Source organism: Rhea americana, unplaced genomic scaffold, assembly GCF_003343005.1.
Source record: "Rhea americana isolate MKP2758 unplaced genomic scaffold, rheAme1 scaffold_411, whole genome shotgun sequence".
Taxonomy (NCBI): domain Eukaryota; kingdom Metazoa; phylum Chordata; class Aves; order Rheiformes; family Rheidae; genus Rhea; species Rhea americana.
Genome location: NW_028186548.1, coordinates 370,454 through 396,476, shown reverse-complemented (window position 1 = coordinate 396,476; position 26,023 = coordinate 370,454). Strand labels below are relative to the sequence as shown.

The following is a 26,023-nucleotide window of genomic DNA, read 5'->3' as shown; positions in this document are numbered from 1 at the left end:
AAAAGCAATTCACATGCAAAACAGTACAGTTGATTTCTAACTAACTCTTTATTATAGTAAACAAGGTCAAATATATAAAAATTCCAAGTTGTTGTTTAAGACAAATCATTAAAATAACCCTCTCCCCCACTGACATATTCAGAGCATATTCTATTGCTGGAAAAAAAAGCCATCTGATTCAGAGTGGATTTTTCAGTAATCCACTGGATTTAATAGATATTCTTCAAAACTGCATCCAAAACCAGAGAACGACAACACAAATACAAGTTACGTTCAATATTTTTAAAAGTCTGCACTGAATGTTTATTTCAGAATGGCCTAAATTTAAGCCAAAGCAGGAGAGCATTTTAAAGTAATGCACGTATCATTTCTTCAAAAGGAAAAATCAAGCCCAATACTTTGAAACTGAATACAATCACAGACATGAACATTTAGAGCTTTAACAGACATCCTCTACTAACAACAAACAGTTTCAAAGAAAATGTGCACTTTTTACCAACTAAAATGAAATGATAACAAAAACAGTTCCATTACTTTTCTTTTTTGGAATGAATTCGGCACCAGGAGTGGAATATTCTATATACTCTGGCCACTAATGGAATTATTTACCAGTTTGGACAAAAGCTCATCACAGGGCTGACCTGAYACAATTGTTTTAGGCAGGTAATGGTTTAGATAATTAATCAGGAAAGGGCTAATACAAATAACAGGTGAAGCAGCAGTCATGAACTGATTGCAAAGGTAATTTAAGCTATTAACAAGAAACTGCTGAACTGCAGTTAGTGAAGAGAGCAGCAAGGGAAAAAGCATTTTAACTTCTTGCAATTCAGCTCATTAAAGAGCATTCAAAATCATCACATGGGGTTAAAAGCAACATAACCCTTTTGGGAAGCTGAAAAGAACAACTGAGCCGCACTGTTTGGGGATAATGAATGGATTGTAGCCATGCATCAGTGTTTATCTCCAGGCTCCAAATGTCTTTCTCTAGTACTTTCAGACAACATGTTTTTTACCCAGCTTCTCCTTCACACTTGCATTTTTCTGCTGGCAAAGCCTCTCAGTCYGTCCTCGGTGTACTTCTCTTCCCACTTCTGTTTAACTAAGGAACACCACTAAACTCTGGCTCCACAAAGCTCGTCCAGGCTGAGCCAGCCAGCCAGCTTTCAGAGACGGCTACACACTTAGTGTTTTTATCACCTAGATAAAAAGATCACCCCAAAACCTTTGCTTGTGAAACWGTGAGGTTGCTCCTTTCCCCGAACAGGGGGCAGGATGTACAGTCAGAAGAGCGAGCAGGTTTGCTTCCAAAACACAAAACAGCTCTCTGCTGGAGGTGAACCGGAGAGGCTGACTCAYGGACCTTGTGCAAAGGACTGCATTGGCTCCAGGTGCATTTACGTCTCTCTCCGAAATGGAGCTGATAGCTGGGATCTATGCCTGGACACTCAAGACTGTTTGGGGTCCCAAAGTGGAAACAGACATGAAAACAATTCAGCAAAACACCTGTTTTCAGCAATTGCTTGGGTAAAGTAATGGGATATGAGCACCTGCTCGCAGTTACCATGGGATAATTCATATCCCCTTACTTAAATTTAATGTAAAACCTACATTTAGATGCTCTGCAGGAATGGAATRTGGGTTTACGTATGCCCTCTATATAGCCTTGCTTCTCAGTCCTGCTCCTGATCAGACTGTAACGAGGGCAGTAAAGACTGAGGTAGCCTCGAAACAGAACAGTTCCCCTCTCACTTGAGAAAGCTCCCCACCGCCACCTGCGAAATACATTAAATGGACTAAAACCTAACAAAGGAGAAAACAGAATAAGGTTCTAAATACATTATAAATAGTAGCAAAAAAAGCATATAGATATATCAGCATCTCTCAAACATTAATACTCATCCTCGCCAAAAAGACACCGCCAAAGGCAGTAAATACCGCCTTCTCCTTTTTCTAATTATAAATTCAAGTTTAATGCCAAAACCATAGAATGCCAAATCTGACTGGTCTCTCAAGCAGAAATCTAAATTATACATATTGCTCTGTCTGAACTTAATTCCTTGGACATAATGAAAAGAAGGAGGTTTGGAATAAGGCATTATCATTTATATTCAGAAACTGCTTTGTAAAAACTCTTGTAGACAGCATGCGTGTGTGCTGGGTGCGGGGGGCGGGAGAGGAAGGTTACTCCTTGAATGTAATGTATGGGGAAAAAATCACCATGACTCCATCTAACCAGATTACTTCATAAAGACAGAAATTTGTTATCCAAAAGGTACTGTAACAGTTTAATGCCCTCGAGGGTGGGGTGTTATATAATAACAGACCTCAAAAACATATCTTTCCATAGATATTACATAAATATAAGAAATTACTGAACACAGTAAATTTATGTTTTTTTTTGAATATTTTACAGGAGACGAAGTTTCTTTTCCCTCCTGTTGAATAAAGCTTGCAGGGAGGTCTGACCCCACTCTGCATTATGGCAGCAATCCTACTCTGAACATATGTATTCCAACACATATGCATTTTTCCATAAGTAATTTTCCATAGAGTTAAAAAAAAATGTAGCACATACTAACCATAGTATGACTCCTATTTTTAAGTAGCACATCATTTTTGTAAAAGTACGGTCAGCAGCACCACTAACAGATGTTCTCCAAATCTTTCACTGCTCTGCTGCTAAGTGACTGGCACCCGTGGGCTGCCTGGATAACCAGAGAGTCTTCTGTGGTGTGTTCAAGGCACTTTTGAAATGCAGCATCGAAAGGCTTACATTTAAAACAAAACAAAAAGAACAATGAACCTGCAGACCACAGGAATAAAACTAGCAAAATGCTAACAGCTACCTCCCATTCTCTCTTCATTAATATAAAAAAGTGTAACTTCAGAGATCCAGTGTACAAATACAAAAAATTGTGCATAATAAATGTACTATAATACTGTACATACAGCAAAAACCGTTCAATGAGAATGATTTAAATATACCTATTTGTCTCCTGACTTGGAAGACAGAAGAATAAAGTTCTATAATCCTAGAGTATGTGTATGAACACTTTTCWGAGAGCCTGGATCACTAGCCAACAGTATCCCTGAAAATAAGCAGAGCCAAGTATTTACTCAATGGAAGTAATTATTCAAGGGGTTGCTGGTTATGATAAATGAGGAGACAAAACACAATATTTAAACTCAACCAACATTAAATCCAGACAGAGTTCTTCCCATCTCCTGATTTGCTACTGGCACTGCTTTTGTTTGAGCCTGCTTTGGATTTCTTCTCTCTGGAACTGCTAGGATTGTTTTGGTTGTTATAAGCCTGGATTGCAAGGTCCAGGCGTTCCTGAGCCACTTTAATTTCCCTCTGCAGATTTTCAAGGTCAGCTGGAATGTTCTCTTCATTGCTTCCATACTGCTGTTCCTGAGCTATATTGGCTTTGTTCTGTTTGTAGGCCATTTTGGCATTGGACAATTCAGTATACTGGATTTGATCTGGCTTGACCGCAATGTTATAGCCAGGAGGAGCAGATGGTGTATTCCAAGTAAAAGGATAGTTATAGGTACCAGAGTCTTCCAGCTCTTTTCTTTTGTTGTTTAATGTGTCCCGGATTGTGCCAAATCCCAAATGAAGCATCTCCCAGACATTCAAAAGTAAACACAGACAGCTCACACCATACATTATTAGTAGGAAAATGGTCTTCTCAGTTGGCCTTGAAATAAAACAATCTATCTTGTGTGGGCACGGCTTCCGGCTACACACAAATATAGGGCTGACCTCAAAACCATACAAAAAATACTGACCCACAAGAAAGCCAATTTCAAATGTAGTCCTTGCAAGAAGCTGCAGCACATAAATTTTCATGAGTCCATCTTCACGAATTCGCCGCCTGCCATCGTGCTTAGCTTTGGCAGGAGCCTGCTGCTCTTTGTTCTCCCGCTCACTTTCCAGCTCTATTTCTGGGTACATCATCGGGTCTTCCTCATGATCCTCCTCAGTTTCCTCTAAGCCACGGTGTTGTTTCCAGCGCACTGAAAAACTTTTGCTTCTCATTCTTCTGTCAGCTTCGCTGTGTTCTACCATCCGGGCAATTTTATGAATTGCGTAGCCTAAATACATCACAGATGGAGTAGCTACMAGAATGATCTGAAACACCCAAAATCTCACATGTGAAAGAGGAGCAAAAGCATCATAACAAACATTCTCACAGCCAGGCTGCTCCGTGTTGCACACAAACTTGCTTTGTTCATCATAATAAATGGATTCTCCTCCCACAGCAGTTAGGACAATCCGAAATACAATCAGCACTGTCAGCCAGATTTTGCCAACAAAGGTTGAGTGATTGTGGATCTCCTCTAACAGACGGGTCAAAAAACTCCAACTCATGGTGGTCAAATACTTTTATCTTTAAAACAAACAAACAAAAAAACCCAAATATTTACGAGTTTATCAGTTTTAAGCTAAATATTGCAAGCATTCAATCAAGAGACTTTGAAAGTTCTAGGAAAAATTTGCAACCTTCACACAACCATTTTTAAAGTATTACCTGTTATCGGGAACCTCCAGCAGCCAGAATTTGCTTGAGGATTCTAGGTCTCTTCTGTATGTTTTTGAGAAATCCACTAAAAAAAAAAGAGAGAGAGAGAGAGAAAGAAAAAGATTAACTGCGATTTCACAAACAAAGCCTCTGCTTCCAAAGCTACTTCTATGCAGAAGACAGAGATGTGGCTGTTCTGGATTTCAAATGTTAATAAATGCACTGAAACTTTAGGCTGAAATCTTCAAAGCATAGTGGATCTGAAAGCTCAGTTCCTGTGAAATTTTATGGGCACTGTTGGCTATATCCCACCACTAGCAGTAAGATTCGTCTTAACCACATGCCTTGACTACAGGTGGCCAAGCATTGTTAAATTCTGAGCTAGCAATCTTGGCCTCTCCTTTAGCCAACAGAGAGCGTAATTATGTCCAGAGGGCAATGCCAGCTGTCCTAGGACGGAAACAAATCACCCAGTCAAAGCCCCGAGAGGCAGGCAGCCTTTATTATCTCCGTCCTAAAGACGGGAAAACCTGATACAGAGAGTGACTTGCGCAGCGCAATCCTACAAATCCAGGCCGGAGACAAGATACGACCTAACGAACGCCTAACTTCTAACTTTATTCTCAAATTATTCTTCCTACGGATTTTGGTTCAGCCCCTTAGGGAGGCTAACAGTCCACTTCAGAGGGAAGACAAGACCTTAGTACATACTTTTCTCATAGTGTAATTAAGAAAGTGGAAGGAAAACCTAGCTAACGAGTTATTTGTCTTCTAAAATTTTAGTAGATAGATAATCAATATAAATTTGTCATAAAAATAAAAAGAAAGGAAAAGAAAACTATCAGGAGGAACTCATGGCTGGTGATACTACGAAGTACTATAACAAAAAGAACTCTAGCAGCAATATAGACTGACCATAAGCTCTGAACAGTAAAACTGGTGCAATACTGAGAACAGAAGAACTGTTTGACATTCCTATGGCAGCCGAGAATAAAGTGTCTGCCAGTCCTTCTAATGATACTAAATATCTATTAGTAATAGGGATTTTAAAGTCAGAAGGCCTAGCTAACATTTGTTCAAAGGTCCTAAAACCAGAGCTGGACAAAAGACATCTCTGGCCCTGTGACCTTAAGTAATTCACTCTTAAACTAAGGAAATTCCAGACCGCTGGAAGAAAACTGGTATTTAGAGCGTTCAACCTTTTCCTCATAACTATAGAGCTATTCACAGGCAGAATAATGAAATTTAAGGAATGCAATCAGTATAGAATTTAAGGATATGAATGTAACTCCTTTTTAGTGAAACTGAATACTTCATTGATGAAGGCAACAGCACAGACGTACTATGTATGGGCTGTGCAAGACATTTGATCTAGTACTCCATGACAGTGTAAGAAAAACCAATGTGACACAGTGTTAGAAAAGCACACATTAAGTAGACTAAAGGCAACAGAAAAATCTTAAAAAAATAATTCCCACGTTAGAATCAAGATGAATCATTTGTGATTTACAGCGAGCTCCACAACGATCAGAAACAGGCCTGGCAACGTCTGGATTTTCCTCTACGATCCAGACCTAAACAGAAAATGGCTGCTGACAAAATCTGCAAAGGCACACAAGTTTACTGACTGACAAACGAACACGAGAATATCGGTGACGCAGAAAAACATGGATTGCATTAGAGTCCGAGGCCACCAAAACAATGCTTTAACATAGCTTTAACGCAGAGATATGCATCAAAAGAAAACAACAGTGATCATTTTTAAAATGAGAGAGCGTTTATTCTAGACATTAACAGGAAAGGGCATTAGGGTCCTAGCAGACGAGCATTTCAACAAGACTTGGGAACGTAGCAAGAACGGTACTGCAATCCTTGGCTATGTAACGAACAGGAGCAAGGAGGCTGATCTTAACCGCCTTGCTAGCAAGAGAGCACACAGGGCCTGTGTCTGCATCCTTCCAAAGTCATTTAAGCAGAGATTGACTACATTATTCTCAAAACCAGTTGAAGAACGGAGGAGAAGCCTAAAAGTGAGAGTTTAGTTTGTTTTGCTGGGCAACGTAGGTAGAAAAGGAAGGATTACTGGTGGGTCACTTAATCTGGTGTCTGTCAACTGAGCATACAACCAGTCCAAAAAAAAGCAAATGATTCCTGTTCCAGTGTAGTGCCTTACTGCAGTAGGTGGTTTCAGGTTCTGAATTCCAGTTTCAGAGAGGTACCTAGCTACAGCCTTGCAACCCCATGCTCAGCTTTAGAGCTAGATGAGATACAGTATTTTAGACACCCACATCTTGGGCATTTTCCAATGACTACCTTGGATTGGGATTCAAAACTGGCAGCAGGACGAGCTTAGGGATACTCTATGAACTTTAAAAACATCTTTGATTTGCTGGAAAAAAAAAAAAAAACTCCAGGGAAATCCACGTTCAAAACTAGGGATYATGGAGCTGTCACAACATGTGGCTTCAAACCAGGACACCTTGAAAATCTAGTTGCTGAACAAGAATGTGTAACGGAACATACATGTCGCTACTGATATGGTTTAGTCGATCAATCAGACAAAACAAATGAGTTTTAAAAAAAGGTTAATTTTCACTCACTGAAAATGTTAACGTCAAATTATTGTCTAAAAGTAAATTACTGAGTAAATTCAAAATGAATTAAATAGGCTTTTGCCAGTGTAAATCTGGAATAAGAGCAGGAAATGGCCTTTAAATTTTCAGATGATGTCGATGTTTATTCATCAGCAGTTACYAACAGAGAAGAGTTACAAATCAGAGCAGTTTGCAATAGGAAAGAAGAAATAGAGTCTTTGGTATTAGACGAACCACTATTTTGACATTTAGCAAATTCTTTCGAGGCAACTGTCATTTTTTTTCCTGGTAGTCTCTTATTTGCCGTGTTGCAAACATGAACATTCTGGGAGGGATGGTGGGTGCTCTTCACCTCCCTCAGCTGTCTGCAGCGTAGGTAGGGAGCAAAGCTACTCACTCTGAGCAGGAAACAGCCACTTGAGGGCACAATACATCTGGCCCATTTTAGAACTTGCTTTAAGAGAGAAAAAGGGGATCACATCCTGAATTCCACAGATTATGTAAATGAACAATGTGACAAACTTATGTATAGATACCGACAACGCAGACTTTTACATTTAGATTATTCACTGACTTTGGATGTAGAAGACTGCACTCTTACCAGCTGCATGTTTAACACCCAAGATTTGCTGTTGATTAGAGAGTTCTCACTAGCAAGATCTGAACTTAGTGGAAAACACTGTTTTCACATCACAAGAGAACATCATTTCTTCTAAATTTAGTTTGTCTAAAACAGAGCTACTAACATAAATATGGGAGAACCCACTAAATAACTTGTGCTACCTCTATTTTTAAGGAAACATTTTGATTCAGTGAAATGACCTGTGATTAAAATCTTGGTTCCAATGGAAATTTTCTGCCCACCAAATTAAAAGTAATATTTGAGTAAAAAGTTCCAAGCAGAATTAGGGTCCTTAAAATGGTGATATCCTTCAACGATCTCACAAGACTACCCAAGGTAACAGGAAACATGTTTCTGCCTCTACAACATGTGTACTCCAGGACTCATATAAACTGTGGTAACCTTCACCTAACATACACTTAGTATTTCCCCAGATATGTTGTTCTGGGAACATTTAACTTGATAACTTTCCACTGTTTGAAACAAAAGTCTATGGACACTGACACATATCCGAAGAAAGCAAAATGTCAGCAATTTCRTCTAATTTAAGTCATGCCAGAAAGTGCATTTGAGAAAGACTTTCATTCCTTGTATTTGTCATAAGTTCATAATACCATTTATGGCAGAGGAGGCTCCTTAGCCTGGGCAGGATATATGATGCAAATAGCACGACACTCATCTCTGACAGCAAGCTGGCTCTTGTGAATTAAAGTTGAGCAAACAGGCTCTCAGCAGACACTGGCATCCACAAAGAGCAAAAAATCTGCAGGAGGTACATTGAAAAAAAGTTTCAGGTAAACTGCAGGGAATCCTTCTATTTTTACACATCTACATTGCTCAAATACAGACACGTACAATGACACACTCATGTGTGGAGCTTCCTCTAACCATTCCATGTGTGATTTWGAATATGAATTTAAACATGGGATTAATTTCATCCAGCTTCAGCTTTCTAGTCTAAATGTAACAGCCTCCCTCCAATTATGGGAGAAAGGCAACTCTGAGCTAGCTTAAAATCCTCTCTTCAGATGAGAGGATCAAGATGTGGCAGGGATGAACAGTGCGACTGGAAGAACACAGGCGGCTTGAACCAGGGAGCTGTCTTGCGCAGTCCTCRAGATATCTCCACACCCCTGAGACAGAGGGTATCTATACTTTGGTGCAACATGCAGCAGYTGTTTTAAGGAGAGTCTCATTTCAGGCTATCTAATCCCAAATGTCTTTTTAATGTACAGTATTAGGACTTTTGTTGGAAGGACTGTGCACCCACAACCACACCGCTGCATAGACAGGCAGGCAAATTCACCTTTCCCAATCCAGCTCACCTTCTTCACAGTTAGGTACATGCTTGCCTGGCCTAGCTCCGCATCTGAGCTTGGACTTCGGATCATAAATGAGTTTGCCTCAGGTATGTTTAAATACACCACAGGTGTACAGGAGTGCTCCTTCCAGCCATATGCAACTCCCAGAGGGGAGCAGGCAACTGAAGCTGTCAGATCAAACTGAATTTCAACAGGATGCTAGYAGCAAGCTCTCCTTGGAAAAGGTTAGCCTTAACAGTATACCTAGGGAGAAAGAGATTTTGTAGTCAAAAAAATCAATCATCAAGTGAAAGATATTTAGAGAAGGATTTTTTTTCTTAAAAACATACCCTACCATGTTATCCTAAGTAAATCTGATTAATGTATTAATAATATACACATTTCACTTTGTTTTTAAGCAGTTTAAAAAAAGATGTATGCTAAGCAGAAAAAAAATTCAAGAATAAATGCATTGCAATTTTGTTGATATTCAAAAAGAGGTTTCATGCTTCATGAAAATGAAATTGGGCCCACAGGCTAATTAAAATGGGATCTGAATTAGGATGAATGAATTATTAGCGTTATTCATTCAAATCTCATTTACATTTAAATGTAAATGTTCACATAATTTACAGCTGTTGGTGAGGAAGCATAGGACTTCTGCTTTAACTTGAAAAATGAACAAGACTCCACTGCTCATGACAGAAACAAGTCAGTCATAGTCTAACCCAGTGCCAGCAAGATGCRAGCATATCCACACATCTCGGCTAATGTGTTTCCAATGTGATCTGCATTTCCAGCATCAAGTCCTCCCTCCTAAATTACGCAAGGCAAAGGACAAGGATTTTCATGGGTGACAGACAACAACTAGGATAAGACACTTCATAACTGCTATGCTTCCATCACTTGTGAAAGAAATGGGCTCAAACATCATTGACTTTATTTTATTTTCCATCTGCACAAGTACAGGAGTAAAAACTGTACTAAATAATACTTATCTGTATTGTATAATATTTGGGAGTGAGAAGGCTGGTATTTTCTGGAGAAAAGAACAGAACGCTTCTTCAAATAACTGGAAGTACTCAGTCTATCTTTTAAGTCTTGTGTGGCAAGCAGAAAGGAATCTAGAAAAAGCCACAGTATCAATGTCTATCTGGAAACAATTCCTCAACAGGGAATTTTAACAAGGTTCTGCMGATCCCCTAGACCCAATTCCTTTGACTTTAAAAAGCCCCTTGTTGAATTGAGACCGCAGATCTTATGTTGAAAATAAACAGAATAAAAAATATGGGTAAGAGGTAGAGTTATAAAAAGATTCTTGTGCTGTCAAAAAAATAAAGATGTCAAATATGTATCTTTTTGAAAAATCAACATACATATATTCACCCAAGCATTCAGCATAAAGATAAACTGGAATTTGCAGATAAGAAACGAACCTCTAATAGCCTTAGAGTGCCCTCTAGGTAATGCTAACGTGGAAAGCAAACTGTAATTTTAGCAACGTCCTCCTGCAGCGACATAATTCAAATGAAATTGCTACATGTTTTATGCTGTATAAAACATACGTTTACCTCACCTACAGCAACCTACAGCGTTCATCAGGGCCGCTCCTGCTCCCTGCCCTCCAGCAGGAGGGCATAAAAGACGACTAGCTCAACTTCACTTGAGACTGGAAGCCTGCTGTGATAGCAGGCTTCACCAAAAATGGAGGTAGGGCTGTAGAGTCTGTATTCTCTCAAGAAGTATTCAGAGTCCTTTTCTTGGCTCCATGTCAGCCTGTATCCTTTCATACACACTCAGCATTCATTATTCCTTTCAGACTGGGAGGAGTAAGGTGTATCAGCTGCAAACAAAGCCCGGAATAGTGAGCTCTCAAATCTGGCATTCCTGTAGCAACTCATGGCAGAGCTGCCAGATGCATAGTAAGTCTGATCAAGTTGCTCTTTAGACTCGTCCTGCAGATTTCAGGTATTAAACTTCAGAAGCAAGCCTCAAATTWTATTTGTACTATAGTGATGGGAAATGTAATAATGGGGAAAATAAATTGGTCAGTTGATGATGAGATGTGCATTATTTGACAGCCTTTGCTATGAAACACTTGACCCTCAAGGCAGTAAGCCATAGTCAAGACACAGTGCAGAGCCCAAAATTTGACTCTACCAGCACAGGAACAGGAGTTCTTGAAACCTGCTGAATGAGCAGCCTCCTCTCCCTTCAATATGCCATGTGGCTTTAGAAATAAAACAAGAAATGAAGTGGTACACTGCAGAGTTGATTCAGCCTAAGACCTCAGTAACATTGCTATCTGAAGGATCTCTCTTTTCTAGAGCCTCACGCCACTTCAAATGATTTCACCACAGTATAATTTAACTCTGCTAGGCCCAGATGGTTTCGACTAGCTCATATATGGACTGGCCTTATACAGAGCTAGCACAAGCTGCATGTTTTGCAGCATGCAGCACCGCGTGCAGCCTCAACACTGCTGTGTGMGCTCTCCACTTCGGAGAAGCCAGGAGCGTACAACAGCAGTGTTTCCCTGTGTAACCTAGTTGGACAGTGAAAACAAGGAATTACAGGAGCAAAAGGCAACTCTTTACAGAAAGGTTGAATCTGAAGCTCAAATCGTAGTAGAGAAAACATCCAAAACTGTTCTTTTGAAATCAAGGCCGAATGTTTAAACAAATCCTGAACTCTCAAACGGCCAGTCCAAGGCAAGAGACTGCTATTTAGACTCTTACAAAATCCAAGCAAAGACCAGGAGAGCATCCTCAAGAAAGACTGTTCCCTCTTTAACAGAGATGACTATCGTAATGGGTGAGCACGGCCTCAGTACGGCTTCAGGTCTACTAAATATTCCTCACTGTGAGCTGTCAGTTCCTGTCATTACACACCCTCTGAATTCTGCAGGCTTTTCCACGAGGTGATCATACATATTCAACACTCATCTGCCAATTAAATATCCATTTAATAAGATACCAACTGCTCTTTAGCTCAGGACTAGTAAACTATGGTTCAAACTCTAATACTGCTTGCCAACACACTCAAGAGATCAAGTGTACCAAACGGCTGACAAGTCCAACGATACGTTAGTGTCTTTGCAAGCAGCAGCACCACCAATCCACTTCAACATTTTATTTCTGACATGCTTAGCCTCCAGTTTCCTTTGTACCAATGAGGCATTAGCCTAAAAAATTTACAATACTCTGCCAATTGGTAGACTGAACTACAAACTCCAGCTTCCGTTTTCAACCTATTAATTCTGACAAAAGTAGGAGGCAGACTCCTGAGCAACATTTGCAAACCGGCACACTCCACTACCCAAAGATGTATTTCTGAGTAGCTACGGACAGAATTGTTGAGATTGGACGGCACCTCTGGAGATCATCTAGTCCAGCTCCCCACCCCCACCCCAAGCAGCATCAACTCAAGTAGGTTGTTCAGGACCATATCCAATCGAGTTGTGAATATCTCCAAGACGGAGACTCCACGGCCTCTCTGAGCAACTTGTTCCAGTATGTGACTGTCCTCACAGTAAAAATCTTTTTCTTATATTTAAATGGAACTTCCTATATTTCCGTGTGTGCCCTTTGCCTCTTGTCCTTTCACTGGATACTACTGGAAAGCATCTGGAACAAGAGCAGAGAACAAAGCAAATTTTCCCATAAGAATCTATGTAATGAGAAGGGATGTATAACAGGGAACCGAAATACACAGGAAGGTTATACCGTGACCTAAGATCTTTCCCATTCACAGAGCAGGATGACCGCCCAAAAAAGCGGGAGTGCAGAACAAAAACAAGAGGGATGCTACTGCACAGTCACCCACAAGACACACTGTGCATTTTTACCAGTAGTGTGATACGTAAACAGGGTGTTATTAAGGACACTGAACTGTAGATTATTGCATCTCTATTCTCAGTAGTTATTTTAACAAACAAATATGGGCAACAGAAGGGTCAAAGATAGGAAAAAAAAAACATAACGGAGATAGCTACAAAAGTCAGGTACTAAGTGACCAACACCAGAACTGCAAAATGACAGAGAAGTGACAGACAGCAGGGTTGGGGGGTAGCAGGTTACTGTACACACATGCCCACTAAGCCTGTGGATCCAGGACACATCTGCAGGCTAGCAAAGAGCAGTGTCCTGCTTCAGGCTATACAATGGCACTTGTACAGGCAGGCCCAAACCATCACTCGGGATGGGAGGAAAGAGTGAAGCCCAAGTGAACCAAAGCAATGTGGGCAATCAGGAAGCTAGTCAGAGCATAAAACTCTGCCTAAAATTTCTGTATGGTGCTTGACAGACCTAAGTGACTTTTGCACTGACACCTAGAGCACTGTGTTAAGATCAGAAATAAAAAAAACGTATTCTCCCAGCCAAGAAGAAAGATCTCCAGGACCTTCAAAGAACCCACAATTAATGGGTATGCAGTAAAACCTTTATACTKATGGACACGTGCTGTGGGAGAGATCAACAGCCTCTGTACACACTAGATGTCCTCTTGCACTTACAAGGGTCACTATCTCGCTTACAGTCAGGTCTGAGTAAGGCCATCTTAACTCACATACCATTTCAGTCAGGCGTCAGAGATATTTCCCTATCTTGACACGATTAACGGAGTTGAATAACCACAATATCCCTTTAACTACTCCCGATTCCACTGTAGCCAACAGCACTACAGTGTTTCCCCACCGGGCTCCTCCTATGTGCTCAGAGGGATGAGTGTCAGAAGAAAACCACACACTTGAGGCAGCTGACCCAAATATCATTCTCACAGCCATTTCAGAAAAAAAGAAAAAAGCCGAAAGAGAGCAATTCTGTCTGTTCCTATAAGTCAAAAAGCTCTTTACAGTCAACTGAGCCGGAGACAATCAAGTTGGTATGAACACCTAATTCACCTACCACCATATTATGACAGTCAGAAGAAACTCTGATAGTCTTTGTTTCATAGCTAAGCCTGGAAACAAATTAATACAAATGACATCAATGAAAYGGGTACTCCATGCCATGACACCGTCTGCCACAGCATCTTCAATCCTGCAAAGGCAACATTTAAGAATGGCAGCTTTTTCGCTGTAATCTAAATTCAAAAGGACTTTCCTTTCCCACTCTGTCAGCCAGTGTAGTAAGAGACGTCACCTCTCCCTACAACCGTAGCATTCAAATTCATGTAATTGCTTCTTAAACAGAAGCTTTGTGAATAATTTTTAGAAAAAAAAAAGAATTTTCTGAATGCAGAAAAGGGCTTTTTGGGGCTATATATCCTAAATCCTTCTTATCATGACTGCCTAACAAGATGTCCAACACACACAATAGTTCTGCTAAACCTAGTCTAGATTTTCCACTTGGTGAGACAGAGGACAAGAAAGCTTTCCAGACCTCTATTACCCTACGTGACTGCAAGTCTCCTTAGGCAGAATGTACTGAACCCAGGAAGGTGGTAACTGTAAGCAGTTAGCTAAGCGAGACAGCCCTCTTGCTAAGCTATTTTAAATTATCTGCACACCACGGCAATTTATCAAAATCACATTAGCAATACCTACACTCAAGCACAGAGAATTACGGTGCCTTACCAGACCATCAACAGCATTTTCTGTAACAAGACTGTATCCAACATACATATGGCCGAGTGCAGTTGAGACTCCAGGCACAAAATGCACGAGCATAGATGCTCTCTCCAAAGTGCCATGTGGAAAGAGAAGTGGTTTATTACAGTAAGAGCAGCAAAAACACAAGCTGGTCAAGCAAACTACTTCTCCTGCCAATTACTGGCCTGCTGCTTCACCTTCCTCATAAGGGCTACTGAACATGAGAAATCAACTGAAGAGTTTGTTTCAGTAAATCAGTTCTCGCACAATTTGTTCCAAGAAAAGGAATGCAGAAAATCAGAGCAGACTGCTGTCCTGTAATTAAAACTAAACTTTGGCCTGAGTCAAATCTTAACAACTCTATTTTATCTTTTTCAAAATATAGAATATAAATACAGATATAATTTTACTATGTGAATTATTTTTAGTTCTTTGTTGAAAAAAATTATTTGCTATAGTGAAATAAGAAACCCAGAATTACCATTTTCTGAAAGACTTGGAAGCTTTTCTTTCCATTGGAAAGGAATCTGAAGTACTGATCGTACTCTCTACGCTGCTCCTCATGCAACAATTACAATCATACCAGCTATATGCTGGGAGAACATGCATACCAACTAATTTTCTCTTTCTGACAATAGCTGCAAATAACTCATATTTTACGAGAGGAAGACAGAAGGCCTTTTCCCACCATGCCTCGCACCACACAAGGACGCACTTAACGAAGCACAAAGTAGCAGGCAGTTAAATTTTTGTCAATTGACTGCTTTACACTGCCATGTATTTTGCCAGCCTTATTATTAAGAAGGGTTATGAAAATTATCAGCACCTTTAATGCACAYTAGGTTCCTAAATGAATGGAAACTGTAGAAGTCAAGCATGTGACCTGGTGATATAAAAGTATATTGATATTAAGTTAGATATTAAGAGTGCAGACTATGACACATTATGCTTTTTACTACTGCTGAAAAAAATGCATTGTGAAAAATATTACTGACAGAACTGTGGGCAATGTAACAACACTAAACTTCCCCCTATTTCTTATTTCCAAGTTTTCAAGATTTTAGGTGAATAGTCGCATCCTAACACAGCCTTGCTAGTCACTGAATGAACTTTTAGGCTGTGTTGCGTGCATTCTCCTTGAACTCCAACTTGAGTACAACAGATAACTACCATGTAGCAAAACTGCAGGAAAAAAAAATCAAGATTTATTGTTCAACCACTACCACAGCACAGAGTGGGCAGTCAGKGTAAATAGTATTATAAAGCACTGGCTAAGTTAAAAGTTTGGTTTTACAAGTGAGATCTTGCTAATTCAGAACCCTTACATTTCTGAAAACTTTTCATTATTTTAACTATATAAAAAAAAACAAAGAAAACAGCACTTGAAAACAGAACCTGTAGTGACAAGAAAATCTCCTTCTTAACAACTAGAGGCTTCCGCAGTCTTTGGACAAGCTGGTTCGCTCCCCTGGCCAAGACTATATTGTGAAGTTGCAATCCATGTAATTTCTCATTTGTCTTACAAGAATAAAATCTTCAGAGGATCTTACAAAGTAGAAAAAGAGTTAACACATTAGAAAGCTTTACTAACAAATGTATAGATACAGCCTTACTATTCTTTCTAGTGCATAGTCAAAGATCTCTTACATCAATCTCCACTAGTAGTAGCTTTACCAGTACTTTGAAGGGTTAAATCGTTGGTACGTACATGTGGTCCAACTATTTTCTAATAGAGASGTGAGCAGGCTTGCTTGCAAAAATATTTTTAACACAAAGGGTACTTACGCATCTGCTGTAGCACACCTCCTCATTCACTCAAAGAAAAGGGATATTAGCTGCAAAGCAAAGTAATTCCTAATAAGGAGCACTGATTATCTGATGAATTTGCCATTACTCTAAGTTATTGCTTCAGATATCCTAGCTGTACCTTCAGGAAACCTCCGTATTGAAAGCCAGCATCAGCAAAAGATTCGTTTCTTAGTGCTACTAAAACAGAAATGACAATGCAACACCAAAAAAATTAATCAAATTATTTACATACGTATTCACGTTACCAAAGATAGATCCAACTCCTTCGCCAGATCTCTCCCTTTGGGGATGCTATGGGAAAACCTGTCTCACAGTGCATGACCGCAGAAAAGGTTACAGAATACAGAGACGAACTGAAGAGTAACAGAATGCCAGTCTGGACGGTATTGTGGTGATACTGAGGTTTTTAAGAGTTTAGCTTTCCTTCAGATTGCCTTGATACTTGAGAACTGCAGGGCAGCAAGTCTGAAGCCAAATCTTTAAGACAAGGGCTCCAAAGAAGTTTCAAGACTTGTGGGACTCTCTCATCAAAGGTTTCATGTAAGGAAACTTAAAAAGCTATACCGGAAAAGGGACCGTCYTTTCATGGATGAGTAACTGAGTGAAAGATAATAAACAAAGAGCAGGAGTAAGCAGGCAGTTACAGCCATGGAGGTCGATCAGAGGACACGTGCTAGAACCTGCACATTATTTAGGAGTGAACAAGAATGCATTGATGCGATAATAATCACTGATAATAATATTCAAGGCAAGAAAGGTAAGCAACTGCGAAGAATTGCAGAAGGACTTGAGGACACCAAGGCATGATAATAAAGTGACAGAAGAAATTCCATGTAGATTATATAAAGTGAGGCATATGCAAAAAAAAAAAATAAAAGAGAGCGCGCGAGAGAAAGAAAGAAAGAAAAAAGAAAAGAAAGGGAAAAAAAATCCTATTTCACACTAAAAATGACATGCCCTGAGATGACCTTTCCAGGCAGGAAAGGCATCTTGGGCTGACAGGCTGTTCTGTGAAAGCATCAGTGCAGCTCAGTATGTTCCAGAAAGCAAATAAAATTTTATGAACATTGGGAAAGCAAGAGAGCACTGACAGAGTGCACTGCTGTGCCACTGCGAGAGCCCACGGTTTGCCCATATCTTGGATGTGGTGTACAGCTCTGGCCACTCTCACCATCCCCCAGTCACAAAAGTGACAGTGAATGGGAGCAGCTTCAGAGAAGGGCAACAAGAACCATCAACCATATGGACTGGCTGTTGTATGAAGAACAGTGGAAAAAAAAAAGATGTCTGGTGGAGGGGGGAAGGATAGAGAACTATAAAATCTTGCACAGCTTGGAAAGGGAAAAATTGCTGACCATTCACTCTCCCTTAAAAATTARTAAAACTGTTCTTCCCGCTATGAGCATGTCTTTGGGTAGCAAATAGTTAAAAGGCTGGGAGAAGCTTCCAACATGCTTCTCCTGAGCTTTTCCTTTAACTTTCACTTTTGACCAGCATCAGAAACCATCTGATCCWGTAAGGATGTTCTAAAGGGAAGAAAAAAAAAACTCCATCTCTTAAGTGAAATGCTATAAAGCTGGGTGGAGGCAGGGGGAGAAAATAGGTAAATTAATGAATCAGGCAAAAAGAAAAAAGACTCTAGTAGAAGGAAAAAAGTCTGGTACTGCAGGCTATTAATAGCTGGTAAATTCCAACGGATTGGTATTTAGTATTTACTTATTGGCCTAATCTCACGCTTCCCCCTGCTTTTGAAGTGCAGCAGTGATTTATTTCTGCCAATATGCCCATAGCACAATACTCCAGAGAAACGGATTTTGCAGACACCCAAATCAATAAGGTCTTTGCCACAGATTGCAAAGAGAGCAGGATCAGGCGGAGGAATATAAATCAAGCTCAACATTGCCACAGAGGTGGAGATTTCAAATAAACAGTGCAGTAGAAACAAAGACTGCATTTGAACCAAGGACTAAGATCATTCCCATGTGGCTATAGTAAAGATCCCTCTGTATTTTTTCAAATACTTCAATTTCTATTTAATAAATATAACCCAGGAATCACAGTTTTCACTGAAAGGCTTCTCTCTCTAAAAAAGTTTAACTATGTATTTGAATGTCAACCAAGTTAACTCTTGTAAGCGGATGTCTGCCAAAATTAAGGCGTCATTTCTTAAATACCTAAAGACTGCTAACAGTGAAAAAAATCAGATGTTTTTCAGTAAAATCAAGACAACTTTTCATACAGCACAGCTTACCCATAAAACACATACATTCTGTATACAAGAATCTTAATCATCATAATCTTGCRCTATTATAAAAAATAACACCAGGGCCAGCCAGATGCGCATCTACTATCCCCTTAACCATCTTACAAATGCTTTTTGTTAACCCAAAGTCCCTCGACTTTACAGCATTACTTGTAAGCTGCCTCACTGATTGCTTACCAGTGTATGACGATCAAGAGTTAACAAGGAGTCAGAAACTTATCCTTAAGGTAACAAATGGAAAAACATCTATATGGACAGAAATACAATTACCCTTCCAGGCCCTCTCCTATTTTAAGCGTACATGCCACAGGAGAGAGTACAAAACTCTATAAATGATTATTAGTTATACACGAGCTTGGCTTAGCTGCATCATTCATGAGCGTCCAAGTCTTGAACGTCACCGCAAGCAAAAGTCAGTATGACCTTTATGCCACAAGGTATCATCAATTATCCTGCATGCCGTGTATTCCAGCTGTATACCACAGCTATCCTTATTTTTAAATCCAGAAGTAAATTTTCCTATGTTTTGCTCAATCAGAAGAGAAAAATGGGGAAAACAAAGGCAATGCACTGTGTTTTTAGGGAGGACTTTTTGGATTTGTGGGGGGGKTTTAAAGGGAAGAGACACCATGTACGGGTACCTAAACGGCAAACAGAACAGACTCAGGAAAGCAGATTCATGGCTGAGTAGAACACAGTAAAGAGTGCTCAAAGGAAAATAATAATACATAATTGGCATCTACCTCTCTGGCATCACSAAATGTGACAATCACACTGAGAAGGATGGTAGGCAGAATTTGCTAGTCAATTAGACTGTATTTCTTCTTTTAATTCTTCAGCAATATTTTAAGCAAGGTCAAGCACATAAAATCAAAAGTCTATTTTCTGACAAACATGCAACTAAAAAAGTGGAACTAATATCTGTAAGAGCTGAAAGCTGATACCATGTCCTTATTTAGGCAAAAATCCTGCTGACCTCGATGATTTTCATCTAAGAAAGGTAATTGGGAGAAATCCTTCACTCACATGTAAAAATATAAATCCCAGTTCAGCAAGTTATTTAAGCACATGCCTAATTTAAAGCATGAAAGAAATCCTACTAATAACTGGGCTATTTGCATACTTACAGTTAGGCATAGGCTTAAGTACCTGGATGATCTCGAAATACACTGAAATCCCTGGAAAACAGACTAAAACAGACTCGTCTATAAATTAATCACAGTGGTATGAACATAAGGACTAACATTAAACTTGGGGGGAGGGAAAGAAACGTGTGTGTGTGTGTATGTATGTATGTATGTATGTGGGGGGGGGGTTTGAAGCATCTGTTCAAGTTTAAGCATATAAAACATTTTTCAGCCCAATGACTCCATAGGGAAATGCCTCATACATCAGCTCATCTGACTCAAATTTTCCATCACATTTCCCTTAATACAGTTTTGTCCATAAATACACCATTCAGTTTTCCAAATATAGCTTTTTATTTATAGAGCAAGAAAACCCTGTAACTCATGTTATTATCTAAATCTCTGGGATTTTTCACTGAAATGTAATCATTAAGAAATTATTAGCCTAGTTTCTAACATTTAGGTTTTGAACTAAGCTATAAACGTTTGCAGAAAAATGATTTTTTTGCTACAATATTTACCGTTCTCTGTAGAACACCTCCAAAATTCTAATTACACACTTAATGTTCCTTCAGAAACGTGTGTTACACAGGAAATATCTAGTAATGTCATAAGAATATCTTCCGTCTTTGCCTAACCATACGTATTAGTATGCCAGTTTAATTCATAACGCATCCTTGAACTTTTACCCTAATTCTTGATTTTGCATAAAAGAAAAACAGTTTTAAAAATCCCAACCAGATTTTCTTGACAGTCCACAATTCAAAAAAAAAAAAAGCTCTGTGCTATTATCCAAACATTGAGAATGATTCATATTTGTTGTAAAAGGAGCACAGAAAAGGAACTCTAACAATGTCTTTCTCCCCTCCTAGGAGCTTCATTTTTTTGGAATTCATTTTTGTGGCTTTTAATAGAAAGCGAACAGCCTACTAAAAAATGTTACGAAGCTTAGCCAGTAACTACATAATTTAGACATTTAAAAAGTAAGGTTTTCTTGGACACAGCATTTAAAAATTGAGCAGTACTGGACACAGTAAGTAAAATCTGAATGCATATAATTCTATCATTATTAACAACTTCAGYTGAAAGAAAATACGTAGGATTATGGCAGGATATGAGTACAGGATGGAGGAATTCCACTCCCGCTGATCATAGGAAGTACAAAGACCAGCTGGAAAGGCTGATAATTATAYGGGGTTTTGCAATAACATATTCATTCACAAAGCATAACGAAAAGGACTGTTTCTCTGAAAAGGGGACGCGATACAGTCACCCTCAAGTGGCTGACAGGGCTGTGGTCCAGGGACCAGTTCTCAAAAGCGCTTTTGTAATTCAGGGATTCCTCATCTGCGCTACACTGAGATGCTAGGAAGGAACACATTTCCTCAGTCAGATCAGCAGTGTTAAGCCCAGAACAAGCATAACGGGGAATTTTTTTTTTAAAGTAAGTAGGAAACATTAGTGAAATGTTTTTCACAGGAATAATTTACTTCCTATTAGCTAGATTAAAAAAAAAAATCTGGGGCACAAAGGGACTTTGCTGAACGACTACACAAAAAGCAAAAGCTGAAAGTCATATGGGAAGAAATACCTTCCATCGAATCAGAAATGGAACGTATCCTCACAGATCCACGCGGAATAGCACAGACAACACACGGGTCTATTATCTGCCCATCGTCAGTGCTACTGCTCTTACTCAAACTATTTAATGATCGTTACTATTGTCTAAGCTTCTGTCACTACTCACAGAAACCTGTCTGAGCAATAAGGCTAAAGCACTAATGAGGTACTGGCCATAACTCATTTCAGGCTGTCAATGTTTAAAAAAAGATAGTGAGAACTGGAAGTAGCATTAGGAAAGAGCCACAGAATTGCCTCCCTCTTCCTGGCTCAGTGCTAATAACGAAGCTACAGACTCTGTGAATTTGTGGTTTTTCAATCATGGTTCTGCATTAGCTCGGCTTCAAAAGGATGGCTCATCATCCATCCCTACTCTATAGACAAGCTCCTTGGGAAGTAAAAGCTGTGATATTTAATTCCTTCAAGCTGAGAGAGCAACTGAACTCAAGCTTCCCATTCTTGGAAGGGCGCTTTCAGTATTCAGCTCTGACACAAAAGTGAGTCACAATCCATCCCAGAGTTTTGAACTATGGTGGCTTTTAATGGACTTAAGGTACAYACGCCCTAAACCTCCTCAAATCATAAGTAAGACCATACTGAGAGAGTTTGTGAAGTCAGTGTGAGGATTCAGCTTTTGTGACATCCGTCTTTTGCAAGATGACAAAGCACAGTATYAACAAAAACTCCACCACTAAGCTGATTACAGAGGAAAAAGCACTATATATCCACACCTGCAGCCACTGCTGGTACAAATGACCATGAGACAGGACTGCTGCCAAGCGGATTCAAAATCATTCATCAAAATTCAGCCAACGAGCACAGTCTGCCTGGGTTTCCCCTTTCCTAATTTACCTTGTTCTGCTTTAGAAGTTTTCATTAAAAGCTTGATGTGTTACAAGTCCTCAATCTCTAGCACTGCTGCTTAGTCAAAAGCAGTAGATGTATTTTGAGCACATACTGGCACGAGCTCTGCTACCAGAACACAGCAGCCTCAGAAACTTCACAGTCTACGTAGCCACCAATGTAGATGCTCTCAAGATTGAATAACTCCTGATAAAGTCTTCCTAGATTGCTCTGTTGGTCTTAAATGTCTAAATCACACCTGTGTATAGTTTCAGGTACTGCACGTAGTGTTCTCAATCTCATCCCTTGCTTACACTGAATGGCAAAAAGCACTGTTCAGAGAAGACTTTAGGTTTGGGGGATGTAGAGAAGCTGCTGGCAGTTGGGAWAAAAATACTAAGTTAACAACTGTGTATGTTAAAGTTCAACACAAACTTTCCACCAACAATTAGATTTCACAATTCAAGAACTGTACCCCTGAATCTTGCCCTTCTCAGATGCAAAACTGTACACATTAAGGCCAGAAGAGACCTTTAAGATAATATTTCCCCTATTGTAGCACAATTCCCAAATAAATTATCATTTGCCACAGAAAATTCTTTAGAAAAACAGAGTGACTAAAATTTAAAAGTGTAAAGTATGCATTAAAATTTCTGCTAAAGCGTTAAAACTTCTTTCTACTTCTTTTAACTTCTGAGCACAGGCTCACTATACCTTCGCTAGATTGGAGATCATTCTGTTACCACATTTATTTTCCTCGCAAACGTACCTATAAACTGTTATCAAATCTTCTTTTAACCTTCGTTTTGTTGAGAGACAGACGGGGCTGCTGGAATCTCTCAGTGTAAGCATGTTTTCCGATCCTATGTTGGCTCTTCTCTGACTTGCTCAAAGTAAGCCATAGCGCTCTCCATCTGTGACCCCAATTTTTCAGTTATTTACAAATCTTTGCATCATCTGCATGTTATCCATGGTGATTTGAATGTTTTCTTCCAAATAACAGACAAAAATATTCACTAATGAGGGGCTAAGGAGGAGTACCTACAGAATCTATCTAGGAAACGGATGGTTTGTGACAATTTCTCTTTTATAATCACACATTCCAACCTTTAAGTAACCTCTTAAAAACCTTTAATTTGCTCCATCAATTTTTAAACATATTTAATAAAAAGTTTTCTATTACCAATAATTCAAGCTTTACTGCATCAGTAGTAATATGATAGCACTTGCAATTTCAGTCTTAAAGGCACTGCAAGGACGAGAGAACCTGATGGAAACAGAAAAACCTGTAACAAATAGTTACTAAACACGTTTTCAATATGGTTGAAAGAAGTGTGTTGACTGAAATGAAACTTATTTTAAAAGACCATCTCAAGCCTTCATATACATCTACCAAAACTTACTTTGGTAAGTTCATTCTTCTGTTTTACCCCATCCTTTGCCATTTCAATTCAGAAAACATGATAGTCAAGCTACAGTTGTTCAAAAGAGAAAGATACTGCAAAAAAAGATCATTCTTACAAGGAACCATAGAAATATTTCCAAAGCAGATCTCCAAACTCAATAAAAAAATCAGATGCAGCACACGAACTGAAGCTTGGCACAATGGTTACCTGCACTTTTGCTCTGAGCCCTGTAATTTCCTTACCTTGCCTTCTTCTCAGCTACAGACATGGTAGAAAACCTCTGGCCATAAAAGGATCAAAGTTGGCTCCCGAATCTTGGTATCAGATTATCTACACTTACGCGCTGTAAGTCACTGCATTTAGAGTACTCTACCCCGGCTTTAAGCACTAAGACCATCTTCTAGTTATGAGCTTTTGCCACTGACCAGCAAGCGGACAACTGATGCTATGCAGCCTGTGCGCTCGTCAGACACATAAAATATGTGATAGCTCACTCCACCCACTGTCAACCCCTTGACATCTGTTTCAGTCAGGAGAGCAAACACAGAAGGAGGAACGCATATTGTCCCCTTTCTTTTATAGGGCTGCAGAAATGCTTAAGTTCATTTTAGGATTTTGCAAATACAGAACTTTCAGCTGTTTGTAGTGATTTTCAAAGAATAAGGAACGGTATAATAATGCTCAAATTACAGGTAAATCAGTACATTAATTTTCTTTTTTTAAAAAAACTTACACATCTAGTTTCATATAGTAGATCAGAACTTATTTGTTCCCCCAGGAAAACATAAGCATAACTTTAACATATTCCTGGAAAGAATCACTAATAAGGAGGACAGCATTTTTCATTTCTTTAAACTCAAGTCTTGATAGAAAACAATGCTTTTCCTCTTCTATATGATCTGAAAGGTGGATTTTGGTAACCTGTTCACACAGTTGATTCACTGAATATCAGTGTGAAATAGATTTCCAACCCAAAGGAAGAGATTTTTTTCTGCTAGTTCTCCTCTACTTATAGTGTGCAAAAAYACAGAAATAACTGAATAATCAGTTGTCAAATGCATTTTTGTTGTCCCTCTCATTTCTAAATAATGGCTAAACAATAAAAAAGCAGATCCAGTGTTACTAATTGCTGCTCAAGTATCCATATTGTACATACATGTSCTAATTAAATCTATATGCACCATCTCCTATTCGCAATCAATGATGATGGAACGGAATTAGCACTTCCCTAGGAGGCACTGTCTACATAGCCAGGCAAGAGCCAGAATTCCTCGCCAGCACAAAAGAGAATGTGATAAAAAAAGGCCATCAGAAGTAACTACATACATCACTTGTGAGATTTTAAAACCAAACTGAGGCCTAACAGAAGTCAAAACTTTCATAACAGAACTCCYATGAGCTGACAGAGGGGCAGAATGTTTCTCTTCGTGTCTTCAGACTGACCATACAGAAGCGTCAAACAGCACTGCCACAGCTGAAGTTTGCTTGACGCAGGGTTAACTTAAAGAGTATCAACGGCAGCATTTATCTGCACAAAAATCATAACAAGCTAYTGATTTCTGATCTTGTTTTGGTGATACAACAGTCTTTTTAACCGTGGACTGAAGGCTCATAGATCCGGAATCTGCCAAGCACCATCCTGCCAAACTGAGGAAGTGAAATGGCACTGCAGCCTTTCTCAAAGCTAACTGCACAGCTTTTCTCATCGACACTTGGAGATAAGAGGCAGTGCTTCTTAAAAATATACACGTATATACCTGTTACTTAGAACTAACATCTGTACCGTATGAAATCAGCAAATTTTAGTATCRGAAGAAGTAAAAGCCCTGCATTCTTGTACCCAGCACATATCTCTCTAATGCCAAAAAGCTGTAAATACGTCTTTTATTTCTTCACTTCAGAAGAATACCCTAGAAATATCCATTACTAAAAGCAACCGCCACCAATCCGCGACCCAGCTGCGCCCCAGACTCATCTCCAGCGACAGCGAGAGCACCGGGCCGCCGGGGAAGTTTGAAGGGACAAAGACGACCACTCCGGCGGCGGGGATGCGCCGGGCACGGCTGCCCCGCGGCTGAGGCTCAGCGCATCTCCCCCCGCCGGTGTCCGTCCCCAGGCGCCAGCCCACGGGAGACGCTTGGCAGAGGCACAACCGGCCGCCAGCGCGGGGCCCTGCTCGCTCCCGGGCGGCGGAGGGCGGGCGGCCCCCGCGGCGGCTCCCAACGGCCGCTCGCTCCCCTCAGCCTCCCCAACGGCCAACGGCCGCTCGCTCCCCTCAGCCCCCCAACGGCCCCCAACGGCCGCTCGCTCCCCTCAGCC

General features: G+C 39.9%; 1 protein-coding gene across 4 annotated transcripts; it reads right to left on the bottom strand.

Moving 5' to 3' along the window:
* Positions 1-2,385: 2,385 nt before the first annotated feature.
* GJC1 (gap junction protein gamma 1) lies at positions 2,386-25,838 on the bottom strand. Of its 4 annotated transcripts, none has more exons than XM_085314813.1 (4): positions 9,052-9,377; positions 8,360-8,508; positions 4,539-4,614; positions 2,386-4,397 (listed from the first exon to the last, which is right to left on the bottom strand). In XM_085314813.1, exon 4 carries the CDS (start codon positions 4,376-4,378, stop codon positions 3,197-3,199), a length of 1,182 nt encoding a protein of 393 aa, XP_085170939.1. In that variant the 5' UTR covers positions 4,379-4,397; positions 4,539-4,614; positions 8,360-8,508; positions 9,052-9,377; the 3' UTR covers positions 2,386-3,196. The 4 variants fall into 4 exon arrangements, with proteins under 4 accessions (XP_085170939.1, XP_085170938.1, XP_085170940.1 ...); XM_085314812.1 differs by having other exon boundaries at positions 9,071-9,377; XM_085314814.1 differs by lacking the exons at positions 8,360-8,508; positions 9,052-9,377 and adding an exon at positions 23,947-25,838.
* Between the last annotated feature and the right edge of the window lie 185 nt (positions 25,839-26,023).